The 19,565-nt window shown below is 38.2% G+C and overlaps 1 protein-coding gene across 1 annotated transcript in view; it reads left to right on the forward strand.

Annotated features, from left to right (window-relative positions):
- The window catches only part of FOCAD (focadhesin), a 155,932-nt gene that overhangs the window by 98,839 nt on the left and 37,528 nt on the right, over positions 1–19,565 (forward strand). The window contains exons 22-26 of the mRNA XM_087716118.1: positions 6,701–6,793; positions 10,481–10,569; positions 12,585–12,626; positions 13,524–13,632; positions 14,216–14,332. Of these exons, the coding sequence (XP_087572244.1) occupies positions 6,701–6,793; positions 10,481–10,569; positions 12,585–12,626; positions 13,524–13,632; positions 14,216–14,332 (450 nt within the window). The remainder of the gene's footprint in view (positions 1–6,700; positions 6,794–10,480; positions 10,570–12,584; positions 12,627–13,523; positions 13,633–14,215; positions 14,333–19,565) is intronic.

Consider the following 19,565-nt stretch of genomic DNA (forward strand, 5'->3'; position numbering starts at 1 on the left):
TGAAGAGCATATGTATATATCATGTTTATATGCTTATATCCAACTGATACAATAACCATTATCTGATGTAATTTTTTGGATAATCTTTGTTAGGGTATACAGTGACTATCAATAGGAATTGATTTAGTATATAAAGCATCCTTCACATTCTTTAGAATTTATTTTCAATTAAAGACAGTTTTATGAGCAGGAATCCAAAGTTGTGTGTATGTATGTATATGTGTATGTGTGTGTGTGTGTGTGTGTACACACACACACACATACATACACATACATACATATATATATATATGCACACACACACACACACCAGGTGCAAAATTTGAATATGCTTTTGGTCAGAACTCTGTAATATCTCCTTTAGCAGAAAGGTACAGTGAACAATGCTATAGATAAAAGGCTTCAGAATGAGCAATACTACCTGGCTTAGGCTCAGTATTAATCATCTTACCAAGAGATTCAAAACTGTTTCTCTTTCCAAATCAGAACTGAAGTCAGATTATAAAGGATCCAAAATAAATAAATAAATCCAAGAAGACTCTGTTGTTTGTTATGTCACTGCTTTAGAACTTTACTCTAAAAAGCAAAGATTGAGACTTCTGGATTTAAAAAATTGCAGCCTGAAGGTGGCTCTGCAAAATGTATAACCAGTAATATGGCAAAAAAATGAAGAGCTGTCATGTAGGCTGCCTCTCTGAATCTCTCCAGAAGTTACAACCTGGAGGGTTTTCACAAGTAGTTCTGGTTGCTTCCACCTGACAATGACAGAGAGTGAAACAAAACTTAGGTCCCCTCTCATTTCTAGTCCAATTCCTTATTGTTTTATTTATTATTAGTTGTTTATTTTATCAGGGAAATGTTGTGCAAAATGTTACAGTTATACCAGTACCTCTTCCATAATGTTACCTCTTCAATAATCTTATTCACTGGAAGATGCTTGCCTTGTTCTAATGATAGAGATATGTCTTGATTCTAAAATCTAATTCCTTTTCCTAAAACAAGAAATTATTGATATAGTCTTTCTGACCAGTAAGAGGATTTGGCATCAGAAGCATCTCTTTGAACTAGCTTAAAACCTTCTTCTCCCGGGGGGGGGGGGGACATCATCACCCTGAGACTAATTCCCATTGTGGTATTGAGGAGGACACATTAACACTCTCAAATATTAAAATCTTCATCATACCACAGTCAATTTAGTATTGATCAAGATAAGATCCTCTTTAGGTTATGATAAAAACAAATGAAAGCTAACATCCTATATAAGATTCAGTCAAAGAATCATATGTAATGTTCTGGCTTTCAATAGCTCCCCCCTTCCCTGTCCCCCTTCCCATATTGGAGCTCTCCATGGTGCTGTTTTTTTTGTTCCTTCTCAAAAATATCAATGTGAATAATCTGAACATAGCTGTCCACATTAGCATCCTGACCCAGATAATGTTGCTAACATTCTAAACTAAGCAATCCCCTTAGAGCTCAATAATCCAAATGATATCTAATAAATGTATGGACCATCCTTTGATCCTTTGCTGGCTTAATGCTAAGTCCTTTTCCATTGTTACACTAATTATCTACTCAAACACTGCTGTCAGCTCCCCAGAAAATCAAAACCTGGACTTCATGCAGTATGAGAGGGTGCTTGGGACTGATTATGTCAACTGCTGTCAACTGTTGCCCTATCCCTGTTCCACAGATCAACCAGATTTTCATCAAGATCACTATGGCTTGTGGCAGCAGAATCTAGTAATTTTCAAAGGCCGTGTTAATAACCCTTTTTCCATTCCTGCGCAAAGTTTATGAGAAGTGATCCATCAATAATGTGGTTCTTTTGAACTTCTCGTTCTGCCTTTTTTGTAGATCACTTTCATCTCTTCCAGCAAATAATACATCATGAGTATATCTTGTCACATTAATTGAGAGGCCCGTGGTTGCTATGACATCCTCAACTATTCCAGATGACAAGAATGTGACAGTGATGTAGAAAATTGCTCAGTATGCAACATTTCAGAGAAAACAGTCCTATTAGAGAGAAAATCAGGGACACTTTCACAAGTTCCACTGGGAGACAACAGGGCCATCAGCAGAATCCTTATATTCCAATGTGCCATGATTAGACACATACATTTCATCTTGTTAGTTAAGATTAATTACAGTTTGACAAGGTTTGGAGAAGAAACTAGTTCTAATAATCTAAAACAGAAGAAACCAATTCTAATAATCTAAAACAGAAGTTAAAACTTTGAAGCTAATTCTTTTGACTACAGGTAGTCCTTGACTTATGACTGCAATTGCTAAGTGAGACATTTGTTAGGTGACTTTTGCCCCCTTTTATGACCTTTCTTACCAGAGTTGTTAAGTGAATCACTGTTGTTGTTAAGTAAGTAACATGATTGTTAAGTGAGTCTGCCTTCCCCATTAACTCTGCTTGTCAAAGGGTGGGAAAAGATCACATGACCCAGGGACACTGCAACCATCATAAATATGAGTCAATTGCCAAGCATCTAAATTTGATCGCATCACCATGGAGATTCTGCAATGGTCATAAGTCACTTTTTTCAGTGCCTTTGTCATGTCAAACAGTCACTATATGAGCTGTTGCAAGTCAAGAACTACCTGTACATTGGATGAAACAGAACTACACAAACATTCCCATAGGTAATATGGTATTTAAAAGATCATCATTTTCTTGCTTATCCTTGCAATGAGTCTCATCTTACCTTGATAAATATTCCAGAAATGCAATCTAGGATAATTAAAACTTTCATTATTGAATTATGGAACTTCCTATGATTCTCAAAGGTGTTTTTTTTTTCCAAGAGGCAACTGGGCTTTCTTGTTTTTTCTTTGAAGACATTTCACATTTCATCCAAGAAGCTTCTTCAGCTCTGACTGGATGGTGGGGAATGGAAGGATTTATATTCCTTGCAGACAGCTGGTCATTTGCATCCTTTTGGAGAATCGTTGAGGCCATTTGGAGGTTTATCTCAGGTTACCTCAGGTTATGGAGCCTTGGAACTGCTGAAAGGATTGTGTTGTGGAGCTATGCTTTCTGCACTGTTGAATGAGAAGCAAAATGTCTTCAAAGAAAAAAACCCCCAGAAAGTTCAGATGCCTCTTGCAAAAGCACCTTGGGAACAACCACGACCTGAATGACTGAGAATCTCCGTAGACACTTTCCTATGACTCTATTTTTAATCCTTTTCTCTCTCTAATAGCTACGTCTAGCTTCCCCAATCTGTTCCTCTTTAGATGTGTTGGTAACAACTCCATCATTTCCAACCAGAATCTGGTAGCTGATTTTCATGAAATAGCCAATAAGGCATTCAGAGAATTGAGATTGTGCAGATGATAGTTAGCTCTATGTTCCATTTTCAAATGATGCCAAGGCATCTGCAGAAAGTAATAGCTTGCATGAGGACTAAGATGATGAGGGTGAATCCTAGATAGGCTGATCATTGCAACATACTCTTCAGACCCGGTTACAGCACTGAAACCGCCTTGGTCGCATTGATGGATGATCTTTGGAGAGCCAGAGATGAAGGACATCCCTCCATCCTGGTCCTCCTTGACCTCTCAGCGGCTTTCGATACCATCGACCATGGTATCCTTCTGCGAAGACTGCGGGAGGTGGGAGTGGGAGGCACCGTGTTACGGTGGTTCTCCTCCTACCTCTCGGACAGGTCGCAGTCGGTGTTAGTGGGAGGGCAGAGATCGTCCCCAAGGCCCCTGAAATATGGGGTGCCGCAGGGTTCGGTCTTATCCCCCCTACTATTTAACATTTACATGAAACCGCTGGGAGAGATCATCCGTAGGCACGGGATTAGATACCATCAATACGCGGACGATACTCAATTGTATCTGTCCGCCCCGTGCCAAATCAATGAAGCGGTTGACGTGATGGACCGGGGACTTGAAGCCGTCATGGACTGGATGAGGATTAACAAGCTTGTGCTCAACCCAGAAAAGACCGAGTGGCTGTTGTGTTTCCCTCCCAAAAATTTGGCCATTAATCCAACACTCAGGCTGGGGGGTCAAATTTTACACCCCTCAGAGAGGGTTCGCAACTTGGGAGTCCTCCTGGATCCACAGCTGTCATTCGACCATCATATAGCGGCTGTGACCAGGGGGGCATTCGCCCAGGTACGCCTGGTGCGCCAGTTGCGACCCTACCTGAACCGGGAGGCCCTCACAACAGTCACTCGGGCCCTCGTGATTTCTAGGCTGGAATACTGCAACGTGCTCTACATGGGGCTGCCCTTGAGGTGCATCCGGCGACTTCAGCTAGTGCAGAACGCAGCCGCGCGAGTGATCGCGGGTGCACCCCGATTCACCCGCATTACACCTATCCTCCGCGAGCTGCGCTGGCTACCTGTCGATCTCCGGATGCGCTTCAAGGTGCTACTGATCACCCATAAAGCCCTACATGGCAGTGGATCTGGATACTTGAGAGACCGCCTTCTGCCAATTACCTCCCTACGACCTATAAGATCTCATAGGTTAGGCCTCCTCCGTACTCCATCGGCCAGCCAGTGTCGGCTGGCAACTACAAGGAGGAGGGCCTTCTCAGCAGCGGCCCCGACCCTTTGGAACGAGCTCCCCGTAGAGATTCGTACCCTCTCCACCGTCCAGGCCTTCCGCATAGCCTTGAAGAACTGGCTCGCCCGTCAGGCCTGGGGATAAGGACCATTACCCCGCCCGAATGTTGTATGCATGTTGCTTATTATTTTATTATGTGTTGTCGTCTTAGTGCTGTATTTCCCCTTCCCTGGTTTCTGTGAGCCGCCCTGAGTCCCCTCAGGGAAAAGGGCGGCCTACAAATAAAATCAATTCTAAATTCTAAATTCTACTTTACAATAGGGTTAATGTTGAAAAGTGTTCAGATACTTCAAATGGTGCAGAATATTTAAACTACTTTGGGCTTTTTTTAACAGCACTAAAAACAATGTTACTATATTGCACAAGCTTCCAGGTTGTCCTTTTTTTTCTGAGCATAGTTTAAGATGTTTGTTGTTTACATAGAAAGACAAATTCTGAAAGATTGCCACTTTATTTTATTTACCAAAAGAACTTTGGGAGATAGGATTGTAGGTCAAAGTTTTATCTATGTAGTCCAATGTAGTATGGATCTGCCTCAGCTGGAATTAATTAATTAATTTCATTCTTCAACAGGTGGTTTTGAAAGTTCTCCTTTCCTCAGTGTTCCTTGATTTTTAAGATTTAAAACCTCTATTATTCTTGTTAGAATGGTACTCCTTTATTTTTTTTTAATATTTCTTATTCAAATTACCCGAGTGTAATCTGTTGCTGACTTTTAAGCACTGTGATTGAAATGAAAGAAACGGGATCGAACATAAAGAATTGAAAGAAACTGAATTGAACATAAAATTGAAGTTGGGTTTTTTAAATAAATAATTCTAATGTTTTTAAATAAAAATATAACAGTAGGTATTGGAAAAAAATGTATAATAATTGGAGCTGGCTTGTGTACATTGGACCTGGATTGGTGAGCTTCTAGTTCAGATACACACTTAACCATGAAGCTGAGTAATGTTGGATCAGTTACTTTATCTCTGGATAGTTCCACAAAATGACTTTTGTAAGAATAAAATTGGAAGTGGGGAGTGACAAAATTTAGTTCCTACATATTGGTGAAACAAATCAAAATGTATATGTTTGTAGACCAAGATGTGTCTGTGTATCTGTTACATAGTAGTCAGCATTATGTCCTGAATTTATGTTGACCTGAAAACTGCCAAGTTCTCATAACTTGTGTTTAATAGGCTCCAAATGGCTGTCATGGCAACTTCCAATGTTTTTGGTTGAGGCCATACTAAAAATAATTGGACACAGGAACAAAAAACTGATTCTTTTGCCTGCCATATAATATTATGAGACATAACAATGCAGCACAATCATTTTAATTACAGTGCTCTTTTTCTTTTTAAAATGTAGGGGTCTTTGAAGTCCCAGAACAAATAGAAGTGATCCCAGGCAATTTGCTAGAGTAAAACTATTTTACAAAGAAATGTGGAGTTGTCCTATTAGTTTCTTTTTAAAAAAGCTGACTGTAGTTCTGTTATATCTTAAATGATACTTAGCCAAAGTAAATTGAGGTAAAAGTTTTCCTTTCCTATATATGGATAATTTTTCCTTATGATTAAGATTCTATTGTAAAATATTCAATAATTTATAAATATAGTGCAATTAGTGTACTATGGATTTAAAGACCAAATTTATTTATAGTTTACAAGTCCTTGTGGTACCTTGGAGACTTTGTATTATGAAATCTTTAACAAGATGTCTATTTTGCTACATAAACTGCATTTAAAAGCCTTCTCAAAGTGCAGTACTTTATTTATTTATTCATGTAGTAATTCCCTAACTGTTTGGTAGAAGACGGAGAAGCAATTTCCCATCAGATAAGACTAATGAGGCTTTCACGACAAGTTGTTTTGTCCTTTGAATTACAATTTCATTTTTCTGCATGAAAAATCTGTAAAACTGAATAACCAGAAGGAAATATAAAAATATATGAGTTTTTTATTTATACAAACTTCAAAACTGGTACTAGATACAAAGAAAAAAAATCTGATAATGGCAGTGATCCAGTATAAATTTGAGATCGTGTGTGTGCTTGTGTGTATGTTTTACTTCGTAGCTGCATATTTTTGTTCAGTTTATTCCCTTTTTCTTTGATATGCAGGTTAACATTCAGCCTTCAGAGTGGCATCATTCCTTGTTGCTGCCTCATTCCTGGGCTGGATTTATGGAGAGAGCATACCATGCAATTATACAAGTATGAGATACTAACATATACAGTATATCAATGGTTATTCTTAAGTTTTCTTACATTTTGGGGTGAACTTTTTGTCTAAATACATAAGTAAGTATGCCTGATGCTTTCAGTTACAGGTAGTTCTCGACCACCACAATTGAGCCTAACATCTATGCTACTAAGTGAGAAATTTGTTAAGTGAGTTTGCCCCATTTTACTATTTTTCTCACCTCATTTGTTAAGTGAATCACTGCAGTTCTTAAATAAGTAACATGATTGTTAAGTGAATCTGACTTCCCTGTTGACTTTCCTGGTAAGAAGGTTGCAAAAGGGGGATCACGTGACTCCGAGATGCTGCAACCAGTTGTCATGCATCCAAATGTAAATCATATGACGAAGGGGATTCTGCAACAGTAATAAGTGTGAAAAATGGTCATAAGTCACTTTTTTCAGTATCATCGTAACTTTGGTCACTAAGTGAACTATTGTAAGTCGAGGACTACCTGTACTTGAGAGGTCTAAGTTTAACATTAGAGAAAAATGGGTATAAAATGTCTCCTTGATATGATATGAGTATAAATGTCTATGTCAGGGGTGAAATTCAGCAGATTCTCACAGGTTCTGGAGACCTTGTAGCGGGAATTTTGAGTAATTCGAGAACCAGAAAATACCACATCTGGCTGGCCCCAGAGTGTGGAGGGAATTGAGATCTTGCCACGCCTACCAAGCCACGCTCACAGAACTGGTAGTAAAAAAAAATGAATTTCACCATTGATGACAGTGTTTCTCAACTTGACAACTTTAAAATACGTGGATTTCAACTCCAGAGTTCCGTAATCAGCTTTCTGGGAGTTGAAGTCTACACATCTTAAAGTTGCCTAGGTTGAGAAACATGGTTTAGGAGCGTGATGGCGAACCTATGGCAAGTGTGCAAGCTGTTACCCAGCTCATCTCCACTGTGCATACGTGCGCACTTCCCACCAGCCAGTTGATTTTTTGGTCTCTGCTGCGTATGCAGACATGTGCGCATGTGTGGGGAGGGATCGCGTGTGGCCCATTTTTGGTCCCAGGAGGCTTCAGGGAGACCTGCTAGGCCCAAAATGGGGTGTGGGGCACATGTGCGCGTATGTGTGGGAGGGGGGACTGTCGCACGTGTGCATATGATTTTGGCACGCAAAGAGAAAAAAGTTAGCCATCACTGGTTTAAGAATTTTTTTTTTTAATTCTGAGAATAAAATTTAACAGCTTTCATAAAATGACCCACAGTCATGTAACACCCATATGTCCTCCAAGTTTAAGGTAGGGTAGGGTTTCTGAAAGATATGTTCTGAATTGGAATGATATATAAACTCAATGGATATATAAAGTCAAGTAAGTAAATAAAGCAGTGTTTATTATAACCGTATGCCACAGTCTGGATTTAAGATGAAAAAATAACATTAATTTTCAGTATGTACATTTAATGAAAGTATCTGTTCCTGCCAGCTCATTGAAGAACCTGCCAAAGTGATTCCCATTTCAAGGCTATAGGCTAGGGTTAAATCCACACTGATTTTTTAAAATTAAATCCTATTGATTTCAGTGGGATTTAAGATAACTAATATGAGGTGCTGTGTGACAGGGTGACCCTCTATTACTTGCCCCAGATCCTGCCTACCTAGCAGTTTGAAAGCATGCAAATGCAAGATGATAAATAGGTACCACTTTGGTGGGAAGGCAACAGTATTCTGTGTGCCTCCACGTATAGTTATGCTGGCCACATGACCACAGAAATGATTCTGGCTTTCTCAGCAAAGAAATGAATCTCACCCCCTAAAGTCAGAAGTGACTGGACAGGGAAAACCTTTACCTAATAAAGGTGTGTATCCAATATTGAATGTGAGTAGGTGGAATATCAGTAATAGAACAGATTTTCAGTGTTGTGTACTTAGATGCTTTTGGAAGAACTGGACCAAATTTGCTTCATTTATTGTGTAATGTTGAGGAAGAACAAGAGGAAGTTAAGGAAGTATTACGTGACACTGAGTAGAATTCTGTATCTATTAGGAATATAGAATAATTTCAATGAATTTTGCTAGTACGTTTGGTCTTCATAGCACTGCAACAAGTCCACTAGCATCCAACTTTCTAATTCTAAGATTTTTTTTTAATGTTTACTGTTACTTTTTTAAAAAACTTAAATTTAAAAATCTTAAATTAACTTAAATCATGGAAATTTCCTGCTTTGTAACTGCTGTACAGTTACTGTACAGTAACTGTAATGTTCCTGCATTCTAAAATCCTGCATCATAATTATATACACATTTGAGAACCAGAATAAAGTGATGGGTGTTTTTAAAAAAATGGCTTTTGGGGAATCTAAAATTAGGGAAGGTTGCATATAAAAATGTCGCCTTATAACTCTAACCTGTTTTTAACATGTCTTTTAAAATATCTGAATTTGTTTTTTTAAAAAAAATCTGTACAAAATAATATTACAACATTACAACAGTAATGTGGACAGATGCATAATTACAACTTGTAAAATTAAAAGAATTGTACAGTTTAATTGTACCTTTTAAAAAAGTGTAGGGGGTTATGAATTGAAATCATAATCTGTAGAACATTTACTGTACTAAGAGAACATTGTGTATGTGTGTTTTTTAAATGGCCTCTTTTGGAATTTTTCTAACATTTATTTTATTGAGATCAGCACTGCAATACAAAGAACCACTTTTAGTTCTAACCTAATTTCTTTCTCACACTAATTTGAGGTTGTTAAACATGAGTGAGCACAATTCATTTAATTCTTTTTGAATCTGTGTTTAACTTTTCACTTAACTAGAGCTGAATGAACAAAGCTATCTATTAGGTTGTGGTAGTTCAGCCATGAACTACCAGAACCTAATAGCTGTTAAATTTGTAGGTGTGTGTGTGTGTGTCGCTGCCTGTATATATGTGAGTATTTATAACTTCAAAAGATTAGGGTAACCTCTGCATATCATTACCATGAAGAAATAATTGCCAATCTCAATTAATGAAGGAATGTTTGCTTCACAAACATAACTTTGCGAAGAATTTTATCATTGTTATTTATCCACCTTACTAAAAATTATATTTTTATAATTTGAACATACCAGAAAAATGTGACAAATAACTGGTAAAGATACTTATTTTAGTGTACTTTCTCACAAAGATTCAGTATTGCATATATTTTTTTTAATCTTTAGATCACAGCAGAATTTGCAGTGTTCCAAGAAATAGTCTCTTTCCATTTCTGTACACTTAGAAAATTTAGAAACTTTCTTCTTAATATTAGAATTGCATCTCCTCGATAGTTATTGTGATATTTAAGCTGAAGGCTATAGTTGTTTAGAAATAAAGGACCAAGCAACTTTTCTCAAATTATAGCATCAAAGCGTACTGAACTGTCTAAACATACATTGCTTTTTAGAGAATTTCCCCAAAAGTGGCAATCATTAATGAAAGTAATGAGAATATATTGGGCTCTTGAAGAGATGCACCTTCATTCTTCAAACCTAAAATTTCAGATTCCATCACTTAAGACACAGCTTATTATGCAGAAAAGATCCATAAAGGGCATTTGGATTTAACTGTGGAATAGTGCTCAGGCAAAAGGTTGTATCTGTTGTGTAAGTGTTCCCTGTAGAAATCACTGTGTTACTACCTATGTAAGTGCCCCTGCTGATTTTTGTTATGATTATACAGGGGAGGCAAGCTGAATTAGAGATGCAGTTAAAGCATGGAAAAGAGGAACTAGAACAAGTGCAATACAAGCAATTTACAGCCTGGCTCTGGTAAGGCAATGACTAGCTATTCCTTGTCACCTAGAACAGTGGTGGGGTATTGTGGAAAGAAACAAGTAGTATAATTTGAAGGATTCAAAGTTGTAAGTTTTACTAACTTTAAAAGTGTTAATGATAAAAACCAGATACGGTCTTGCAGAGAAATGGCAAATACCAAGGGTAATCACGAAGAATTGTTTTTGCACCAGTAGTTATTTTCTGTAAGAAGAACGTCTGAAGAATTTTGATGACGGAATTGGCACCACATCCCTAAACAAGCTGCTTGTTCTGAAATTTCTATCTGACTGTTCAGTAATTTGATGCATATAGAAAATGTGCTTAGCATTTAAACACATGACTTTGTCGTAATATCAGTGACCATACTTCAGTTTCTTATGTTCAGTGTATCTAAATGTATAGATTCAGTATAAAAATATGCCTGGTTGTGATTGCAATATAGAAATATATGTATATTAAATACATACATGTAATATTTATCCAACATTATTAGGCTGTTTCCTTGCCACATAGAAATCTAAATGTTGTTAAAAACATAATCCAAAACATGAAATTTGATAGATTATTTTCAAGGTAATGTCAACTGTGCCTCTAAACATGAAATAGAACAAAAATAGAAATTCAGTTATGAAATGGAAAATTGTATGCAATTCAAGCTTTTCTGGTTCAGATTTTGGAATTTTAAGTTTATCTTAATAATAAAGGCAGTTATCTAGTCTCAAGGAAGACCACACCTCATTGTTGAACTGTGGGTTTAATTGCACTAGCGATAAATGAAGATGATTTGATTATGGTGAACTTTCTTATAATATTCTTAAAGGTAAAGGTAAAGGTTCCCTTCACATATATGTGCTAGTCGTTCCCAACTCTAGGGAGCAGTGCTCATCTCCGTTTCAAAGCCAAAGAGCCAGCACTGTCCAAAGACGTCACTGTGGTCATGTGGCCGGCATGACTAAATGCCGAAGGTGCATGGAGCGCTGTTACCTTCTATTTGCATTTTTTACGTGCTTTAGAACTGCTAGGTTGGCAGAAGCTGGGACAAGTAATGGGAGCTCACTCCGTTACGTGGCGCTAGGGATTCGAACTGCCAAACAGCTGACCTTTCTGATTGGCAAGCTCAGCGTCTTAGCCACTGAGCCACCACATCCCTATAATATTCTTATGTCCCTGTAAAAAAACTAAATTAAAAAAGATTAATCTGTCTCTGTGTAGAGACAAATCAGAAGATAATTAAGATAAACATTTGCTTATTAGTGAGAATTGGTTAATTTTTATAATGGCGCATTACTTGAGGAACCTTTTAATAAATAAAGTTTCTCTGAGTTTGCCTAACATAATGCAATAATGTAGCCTCTGTGGCTATGCAACAAAATATGGTCCAAAGAATATGTATTGTTTTATACTGATATAGAATTGTGATAAAATAATCTGAAGTGAAACAGTGAGAGAGGCTGCTTAGGAGTCTACATGTCAATTATCTCCTTATTCTGCAAATCCATTATTGCTTTAACAGATCAACCAATTCTAGTGACTGGAATATTCAGAATCTCCAAGAAATCTGCAAACAATGCAAAAAATAAATTTCCCTATCACTGCAAAGATTATAAATCTCAATCTATTGTTTTCATTCTGTTCAATAAATACTTTAGAAATTCCTACTGATCTGTCTTTGATGGATCACTGCCTCTTCTAGAAAACTACGGTACATATATCAGTTCAGTATTTGAGCAATCCTGTATATAATTCAATAATAGAATTTCAGTTGATGCACACAATCAAGAGTGCACACCCATTTCTTAGATATTGCCTGGAACAGGATCTTAATTGGGGGATGATTTTACAACCAATTACAGTTCTTCCATCTCTAGTCTCCCCCATATTTTGCTTTCTATCCAACTCAGACCTGTTAGGATACTCACTGATAGATACTCCATTCCCCCCCACTCCCCAGTTAAAACTGTCTAATTCCATAGCACATTCTTTACTTTCTTGTTTCTCTCTTTTAACAGGGTTAGAGATATGCTAACTGATGCAGTCAAAGGAGCTTCCAAGTAAGATATTTGCTTCTTAATAAATGCAGGATGTGTTGTTGTTGTTGTTGTTCAATCTACTTTAAACAAATATGATTATATCCATCTAATGAGAAGCTTTCCTTAAGAAGCACTATCTAACCAAAGGTTGTTTAAAAGAAAATCTCCCTAAAAAAACACTATCCCATCATACAAGATGAACATCTGGAAAACAAAATTGCTTTCATAGATTTTTTTACTCTCTCTCACACACACACATTTGTATTTTTGTTCTTTTCACTATCTAAATAAATATAAAGTAATTTCTCTGTTATCTTCATTATGGGTATTAACATAACAGTTACAAAACATTACTGGAGACATACTAAATGTGATACCCTTGGTTCAATTAGTGAAAAGGGTCTTTTTCAAAAGCAAGGGTGGATAGCCTAATCTGGATCAGGATCCTGGTGTGGGAAGGAAGGGCTTTGGGGTTTTTTTAAACATTTTTTAAAAAAAATTAATCCTGGTCCTTTCATCCATCATCTCTAAATACTGATACTGGAAGCCATTTCTAGGAAATGTATGCAAACAATTTCAAACCTTTTTAAAAATGATTTAACTTGTAATTTAATCCCTTCCTACAAAACCCATACATATTTAAACCTCTATTGTAGTTCATGGAGAGTATACTAAATGATAATAAAAGTCAACTTTCTTTTTCCTAACGTGAAATCTTTTCGCTATGCTAGACCTACTACTTTCATAATTCAAATTATATATGTTGCGTGGTTATCCTAAAATTTGTAAATCTTAAACGTTTTAGAAGATACCAGATTATTGAAATGGGCTTACTTTTCATTCTATTTCTCTAACCTCATTCTCCTTCCTTTATTTTTTCCTTTATTTCATTGACAACTGATACATGAATTTCAACAGAGAAAGCCCAGTAGTTAAAGGGAATTGTCTTCTAGCATTAACAGGACTGGCAGTTGCTGTTGCAAAGCATGAAAAAGAACTTTCTTCGGACATTGAGGAACAATTTGATGTGAGTTAAAATGACTTGATTGCTCTAACTGTAAAACAAATACTGTATATGTAAACATTAATAACTGGCCATGATGTTCTTACTGTGCTATTTCTGGTATAAGGCACAATCGCGTACATGAGTTTTAAATGTACTTGCTTAAAATATTACTGGAAACATGAATAGTTCATGACTATGAGAACAAGAACAATGATTAAAAAAATCTATATAAATTGCTTATTTAAAATTGCATTCCTATATCCGTTCGACCACAATGAAAATTACTTCTCACAGTAATAAAATTAGAATTGTACAGCAATTCTTTTTAAACAATATCTTGTGTGTGTGTATGTGTGTGTGTACGTGCGCACGCAAAAGATATTGTGTGTACACACACACACACACACACACACATAAATATAATGTCATTCAGTCTTTATGTGTATATGTACATATAGATACTAATTCAGGAGTATTTTTTTATAATGGTGCCTAGTGTTCTATTATTGGGCAGTTCATAAAATTATTGCATCATTTAAATAACCAGATTTTAAAAAAACAAAAAATATTGTTAGATAATTTTCAGTGCTTTTCTTCTCTGCAGACTGAGCCAGACTTTCTTCCAACAAAACACTGGCTTTCCATGGTGATCGATACCCTCCTTAGCATTGTAGACAGTCACTATTTTCCCAAGGGCCGAATCTTTCCTTGGTTTTATCAGGTAGGTCAAAGCAGTTTTTAACTAAGAATCATTATTACAACTGTACTTTATTGTACTGGAGAAAGAAATCGATTTGGATTTTACTTTGTTCGTCTCGGCTTTTAGAATGACCTTACATTTGAAATAATACAGTACATGGAATCTAGTCTCATTCTCTAATCGTAGGCATGCCTTCAGTGTAGATCTGTCAGTGGCATCAAAAAGCAATCAAAAATCAGCTGAATCCTGGTAAAACCAAGTGGCTTTGGGCAGCTACAGCCTCAGGATCCTAGAGATTAATAACTTTAGTTTTTTGCTGGGATTGCTCTTTCCCAGACAGAATCCGTGTGAAGCCTGGCCATCCTCCTGGACTCACAACTCCTGTTTAAAGAGCAAGTGGTGGTCATGACTGGGACAGTCTTTGCACAATGCACAACTTCAGATTGTGCAACAGTTGTGCCCTTTCCTAGTTTGTGAGGCCATGCATTTAGTCACTCATGCCCTGGCCATCTTGTGCTTGGACTGCTGCAATGCACTCTACATGAGACTACACTTGGAAGGTACAACTGGTACAAAATGCAGCAGCATAAACAGTCTTAGGGGATCTGAGGTGACCCATGTTAAACCACTGTTGTGCAAACTGCACTGTTTGCGGCTTTACTTCCAGGTGCAACTCCAGGCCCTAGATGCAATAGGTCCAAGTTACCTGAGGAAATGTCTCAACCCAATGGGATTGGCCCACCCCACTTGCTCTGGCAGAAGGGGCATTCTCTAGATCTCATCAGTCCAGGAATTGCAGCTGGCAGAGTCCAGGAGAAGGTTCTTTTCTTCTGCCCTTTGAAATATGTCCTCCAAGTTGACATCTGCCTCCAATTTCATGACCTTCTGAAAGAGTCTGAAAACCTGGTTTTGCCAACTGGCATGGGGCCCCAATGGGGACATACTATTTTAAAGGTGGTTAGTAGATTAGTACAAGAGCTCACATCAACCCTATCTATGCATTGCTTTTTGTATCTGTTTTAATATTAATTTTAACATTTTAGCTTTTAATGTCTAACGTTGTAATCCTATAATTGCTTTACTCTGTTATTTATGGTTATGTAAGCTACCCAGAGTTTCTTTTTAGAGAGATGGGTGGCATACCAATTTAAATAAAATTTGGGTAGCTTAAATTCCTTAGATAGCAAAATAAAACAATTATATAATTATATAACCTCCTTTTAAACTTTACCCTACCAAAAAAGCATCAGGCCTGGAATCTTCTCAAAATCCTGCCATAATCAACTTTGGTGATATTATCATCTCAGTTCCATGCTGACTGTGATCATTGTCTTCTAATCTGTGGCCCTTCACCACTGAAAGATGGACCCTCTTTGCCATAGATAGTAGCTACCGATTCGTAACTGCTGAAGAAATAAAAGATGAAAAGGTTGTATATCATTTTGGTCAATTATAAACAGAAAAGGCATAGCTTTTGGGGGAACATAAGCATAGTGCAGCTTTAAAATGATGTTTTAGTGAAGTAAGGAGGAGTCTGAATGAATGGGATGAGCAGAATAGGGAGGTTCAAAATGGTTGATAACAAAGCTTGAACAGCATGCAGTCTTTCAACTTTGTAAGTTAGAGCACTCTAAGGAAAAAATATACATGGCTGGCAACATTGAAATTATCACTCTAAAAATGGTATGTCTATGTTAATCTCCACCCCTGTCTTGGGAATCTTTGATATCACTTCTTCCATGCTGTGAAAGAGACTATCTTGTTACAAAAGGCTGCACACAAGGAATGATGCAATAGTGTTACGGCAATTTCATTGTATGTGTGAGAGAGAAAGAACCAAACCCAGGTGCCCTTGTCAGTTAACATATAGTGTCAGTCAAACAAAATTTAAAAAGTTACATTTTCATTTATGGTATCATAGAATCGTTTTAATAATATATCTCCAATTAGGTGTAAGTTACTAATAATCTACTTCTTTAGAATGAATGGGCACTCAAGGGAACCCTAAGGCAAAAAAACTGCACTGTAGAACCCATTCATCTTATAGGAGATGAACATTCATATAGCTTCACAACCTGATGTTTTCCCCTAGGATCTGATTCTTCTGATTTATGGGAGATGGAATGAACATGTAGATTTAGATGTAGTTAGTTTTTCTGCTTTGGGCTCTGGTCACTTGGTCTCTCTCTTTCTCCCTTTTGCTGCTTCTGTAGTTCTCTTTAATAAACCTCCCTGTGTACATTATGAACATAGGCTGTGCCTCCCCACAAAGTCTTGGGACTGATAGGAGGGACAGGAACAGAAGAAGTAGCACTTGCATTCTCATCTATTCTAATAGAATGACATTCCGCATGTTACTTCAGTTAAATAAGATGGCGATCCTTTTGTACAGAGGCTTTTATACAGAAGTGAATGGGGGCACCATTTTCCTCTCTTTTCTTTCCTGACTTTCTGCTGGAAAGATCCAGCAAATAACTAATTGCAGATTTTCCCAAGGAGCTATGGACTCATCTAAGTAGCTTGGCAATTGTGGATGGTGGAAATATGATAGGACAGCCTTTCTCAACCTGCTGATTTTTAGAGGTTTTACAAATCAATTCCCACAATTCTTACATGAACTAAATTGGTGTTTGTCAGTGGATTGTGGGAATTGAAGGCCAACATATTTGGGAACATTATTTTTTTTGGGGGGTGGAACTGCTATAGCTCTATGATCTGTTCTAAATGATTTTCAGTTAATTGCTCAATTGGTAGGTGGATCAAAATAATAACCCTTTTTGAAAAGACACTAGATGTCTGTTAAGGAGGTATGAACATAATTTTTCAGGTGTTGAATTAAATCATTTCCATGTCTGATTAGAATCAAATCTGGGATGAATTTTTCTAATAGAAAGTCTAATGGGCCACTCTAGAGATATTCACACAATATAACTTTGGTTAGTTGGACTATCTTGGGAGCAAAATAGATGTCAAATTCCTTTATCAACTTGAGATTTATGGTAATTCTTTCCTTGTTTTATCCTTTTTCTCATGCTAAATGTATGCTGTTGAATAATCCAAATCTCACAATATAAGAACTTTTTTTAAATCAAAAACTGGGGTAGAAGCTGGGATTTAAAATAAGGCTCAATTAATATCTAAGCATGAAAAAATTTTGTTTTCTACTTCAAAGGCCAAGTATTAATTGGTACAAAATCACTGGTAGTATTTATAACTGCAGTATTTGTTGACACCTCAAGTTGAATCTGTAGTATTTTCTGCCTTAGAAATATCTAATCTATTGCAAGTCAGAATTACAGCTGTAACAAGTTACAATTATTCTTTATAAAATTCTGTTGCTGACTAGAAAATTTGGCATATTATGCAAATTTTAATGGTCAGGTGGAATAATAAATTAATAATTTCTATTTTCTGGGAAGAGACAGTGGGAAGAGGTGTTAACATCAAAGCCAAAAACTTTAGTAAATCTTAGATTACATCTTGCGCAACAAAATATTTTATACTTACTAGTCTCCATTGCAATTATATAGAAAAGGATTGAATAAATTATCATGTTGAGGGAGATACAGGTAATCCTTGAATTATGACAGTTTACTTAGCAACCGTTCACAGTTATGACATAGCTTCCCAAGTACTTACAACACAGTCCCAAACTTACAAATGTTGCGGTACCATGGCAGTGGTTCACACTTAAGAACGATCACAGAGGCTCTGCAACATTCACCGTGACTATTCCCCCCCTCCTCATGTCTCCACAGGCACTAGACCTGTGGATACTTATCTTGTGAAGATTTAGCGAGCCTTGGTTTTCTTGGCCTGCTTTGGTGCTTCAGGCCTTCAGTGTGAGTGCAGAGAACGGAAGCCTTAAGTATCTCAAGATTATACACGATCGGTCGTGTGAGATCTTGCACTACTGATTTCTCATGATCTCACTGTACTTTAGGCCTCTGTTCTCTGCAAACGGAAGCCTGGATGAGAACTGCAGCAAAAGGCTTTGTAAACGGAGGGAAGACCTGAAGCACCAAAGCCTTGCCTCCATTTGCAAAGCTTTTTGCTGTCTTTGTAAAAAGCCTTTCTCGCCAAGAACAGAGGCCAGGAGGGACGCATCTGTCCCTCTGGGCCTCTGTTCTCATCGGCAAAGGCTTTTCCTCAAGTCCTTTGCCACTGAGAAGAGAGCCCAGGAGAGGCGAGTGCATCTCTCTGGGGCTCCATTTTCATTGGCAAAGGACTTTCCTCAACTCCTTTGCTAACAAGAATGGAGCTTGTTCTTGTTGGCAAAGTCTTTTTTGCAAAGATGACCAGAGCCTATAGGGATGCAACCTCTCATCCTTCTCGGCTACCGATGGCGAACCTTTTTTGGCTCGCGTGCCATAAGTGTGGGGAGTTCAGGGGGGTTATGTGCAGATGTGACGCACCCATAATGCAATGCGTGACCCCCCCAATGCACATGGGCCCACTACAGGGGCGACCCCCCATTTTTGCATGCTTTTTTCACCTCCCAGGCTCCAGAGGCTTTCTATAGCCTCCCCCCCCCCCCCCCGGAAGCCTTCAGAGACCTTCAGCAGGCTTCCCTGAAGCCTCGGGAGCAGTCAAAACGACCCTCCGAGCAAACAGGAAGTCACTTCCGGTTTGCTCAGAGGCTCGTTTTAAGCGCTCTGAAGGCTTCAGGAACCAGTAAAAACAACCCTCCAAGCAAACAGGAAGTCCGTTCCCAAACTTCCAGTTTGCCCATAGGGCCTGTTTTTGCGCTCCGTAGGCTTCAGGGAAGCTCATGAAGCCTCCGGAGGGCCATGAGGGGGCAGGGGAGGCTCTTGTCGCCCTCCCCAGGCTCTTATAAAACCTCTGGAGCCTGGGGAGGGCGAAAAATGGTTTTAAAAAAGGGTGAACTCAGCTGGCCAGCACGCATATGCGCGCTGGCCAGCCGACAGGGCAGCGCCTCGCATGCCCTGACAAATGGCTCACCGTGCCACCTGTGGCACACGTGCCATAGGTTCGCCATCACTGTTCTAGGCCTTGGCAAATCTTTGCTCAAGACAAAACCACAATACACAGGCTGGTGAGGAGACAGCTGCACTGATCATCAAGATTTATGTAACGTAAGTGATCCAGTAGGGCAGGATGTGGGGGGGGGGAGCATGAGATATCTCAGTGGGTCTGGGGAGGTCTTGGGTGGTCAGAAGCAGTAGGCTGCCCATGGCCTTCTCCACCCTGAAATACCTTATTCACTTAACGACCTGTGCATTGCGAAAGCAGG

This window comes from Thamnophis sirtalis, unplaced genomic scaffold, assembly GCF_051295495.1.
Source record: "Thamnophis sirtalis isolate CommonGarterSnake01/CBP01778 unplaced genomic scaffold, rThaSir2_p1.2 scaffold_5, whole genome shotgun sequence".
Classification (NCBI taxonomy): Eukaryota; Metazoa; Chordata; class Lepidosauria; order Squamata; family Natricidae; genus Thamnophis; species Thamnophis sirtalis.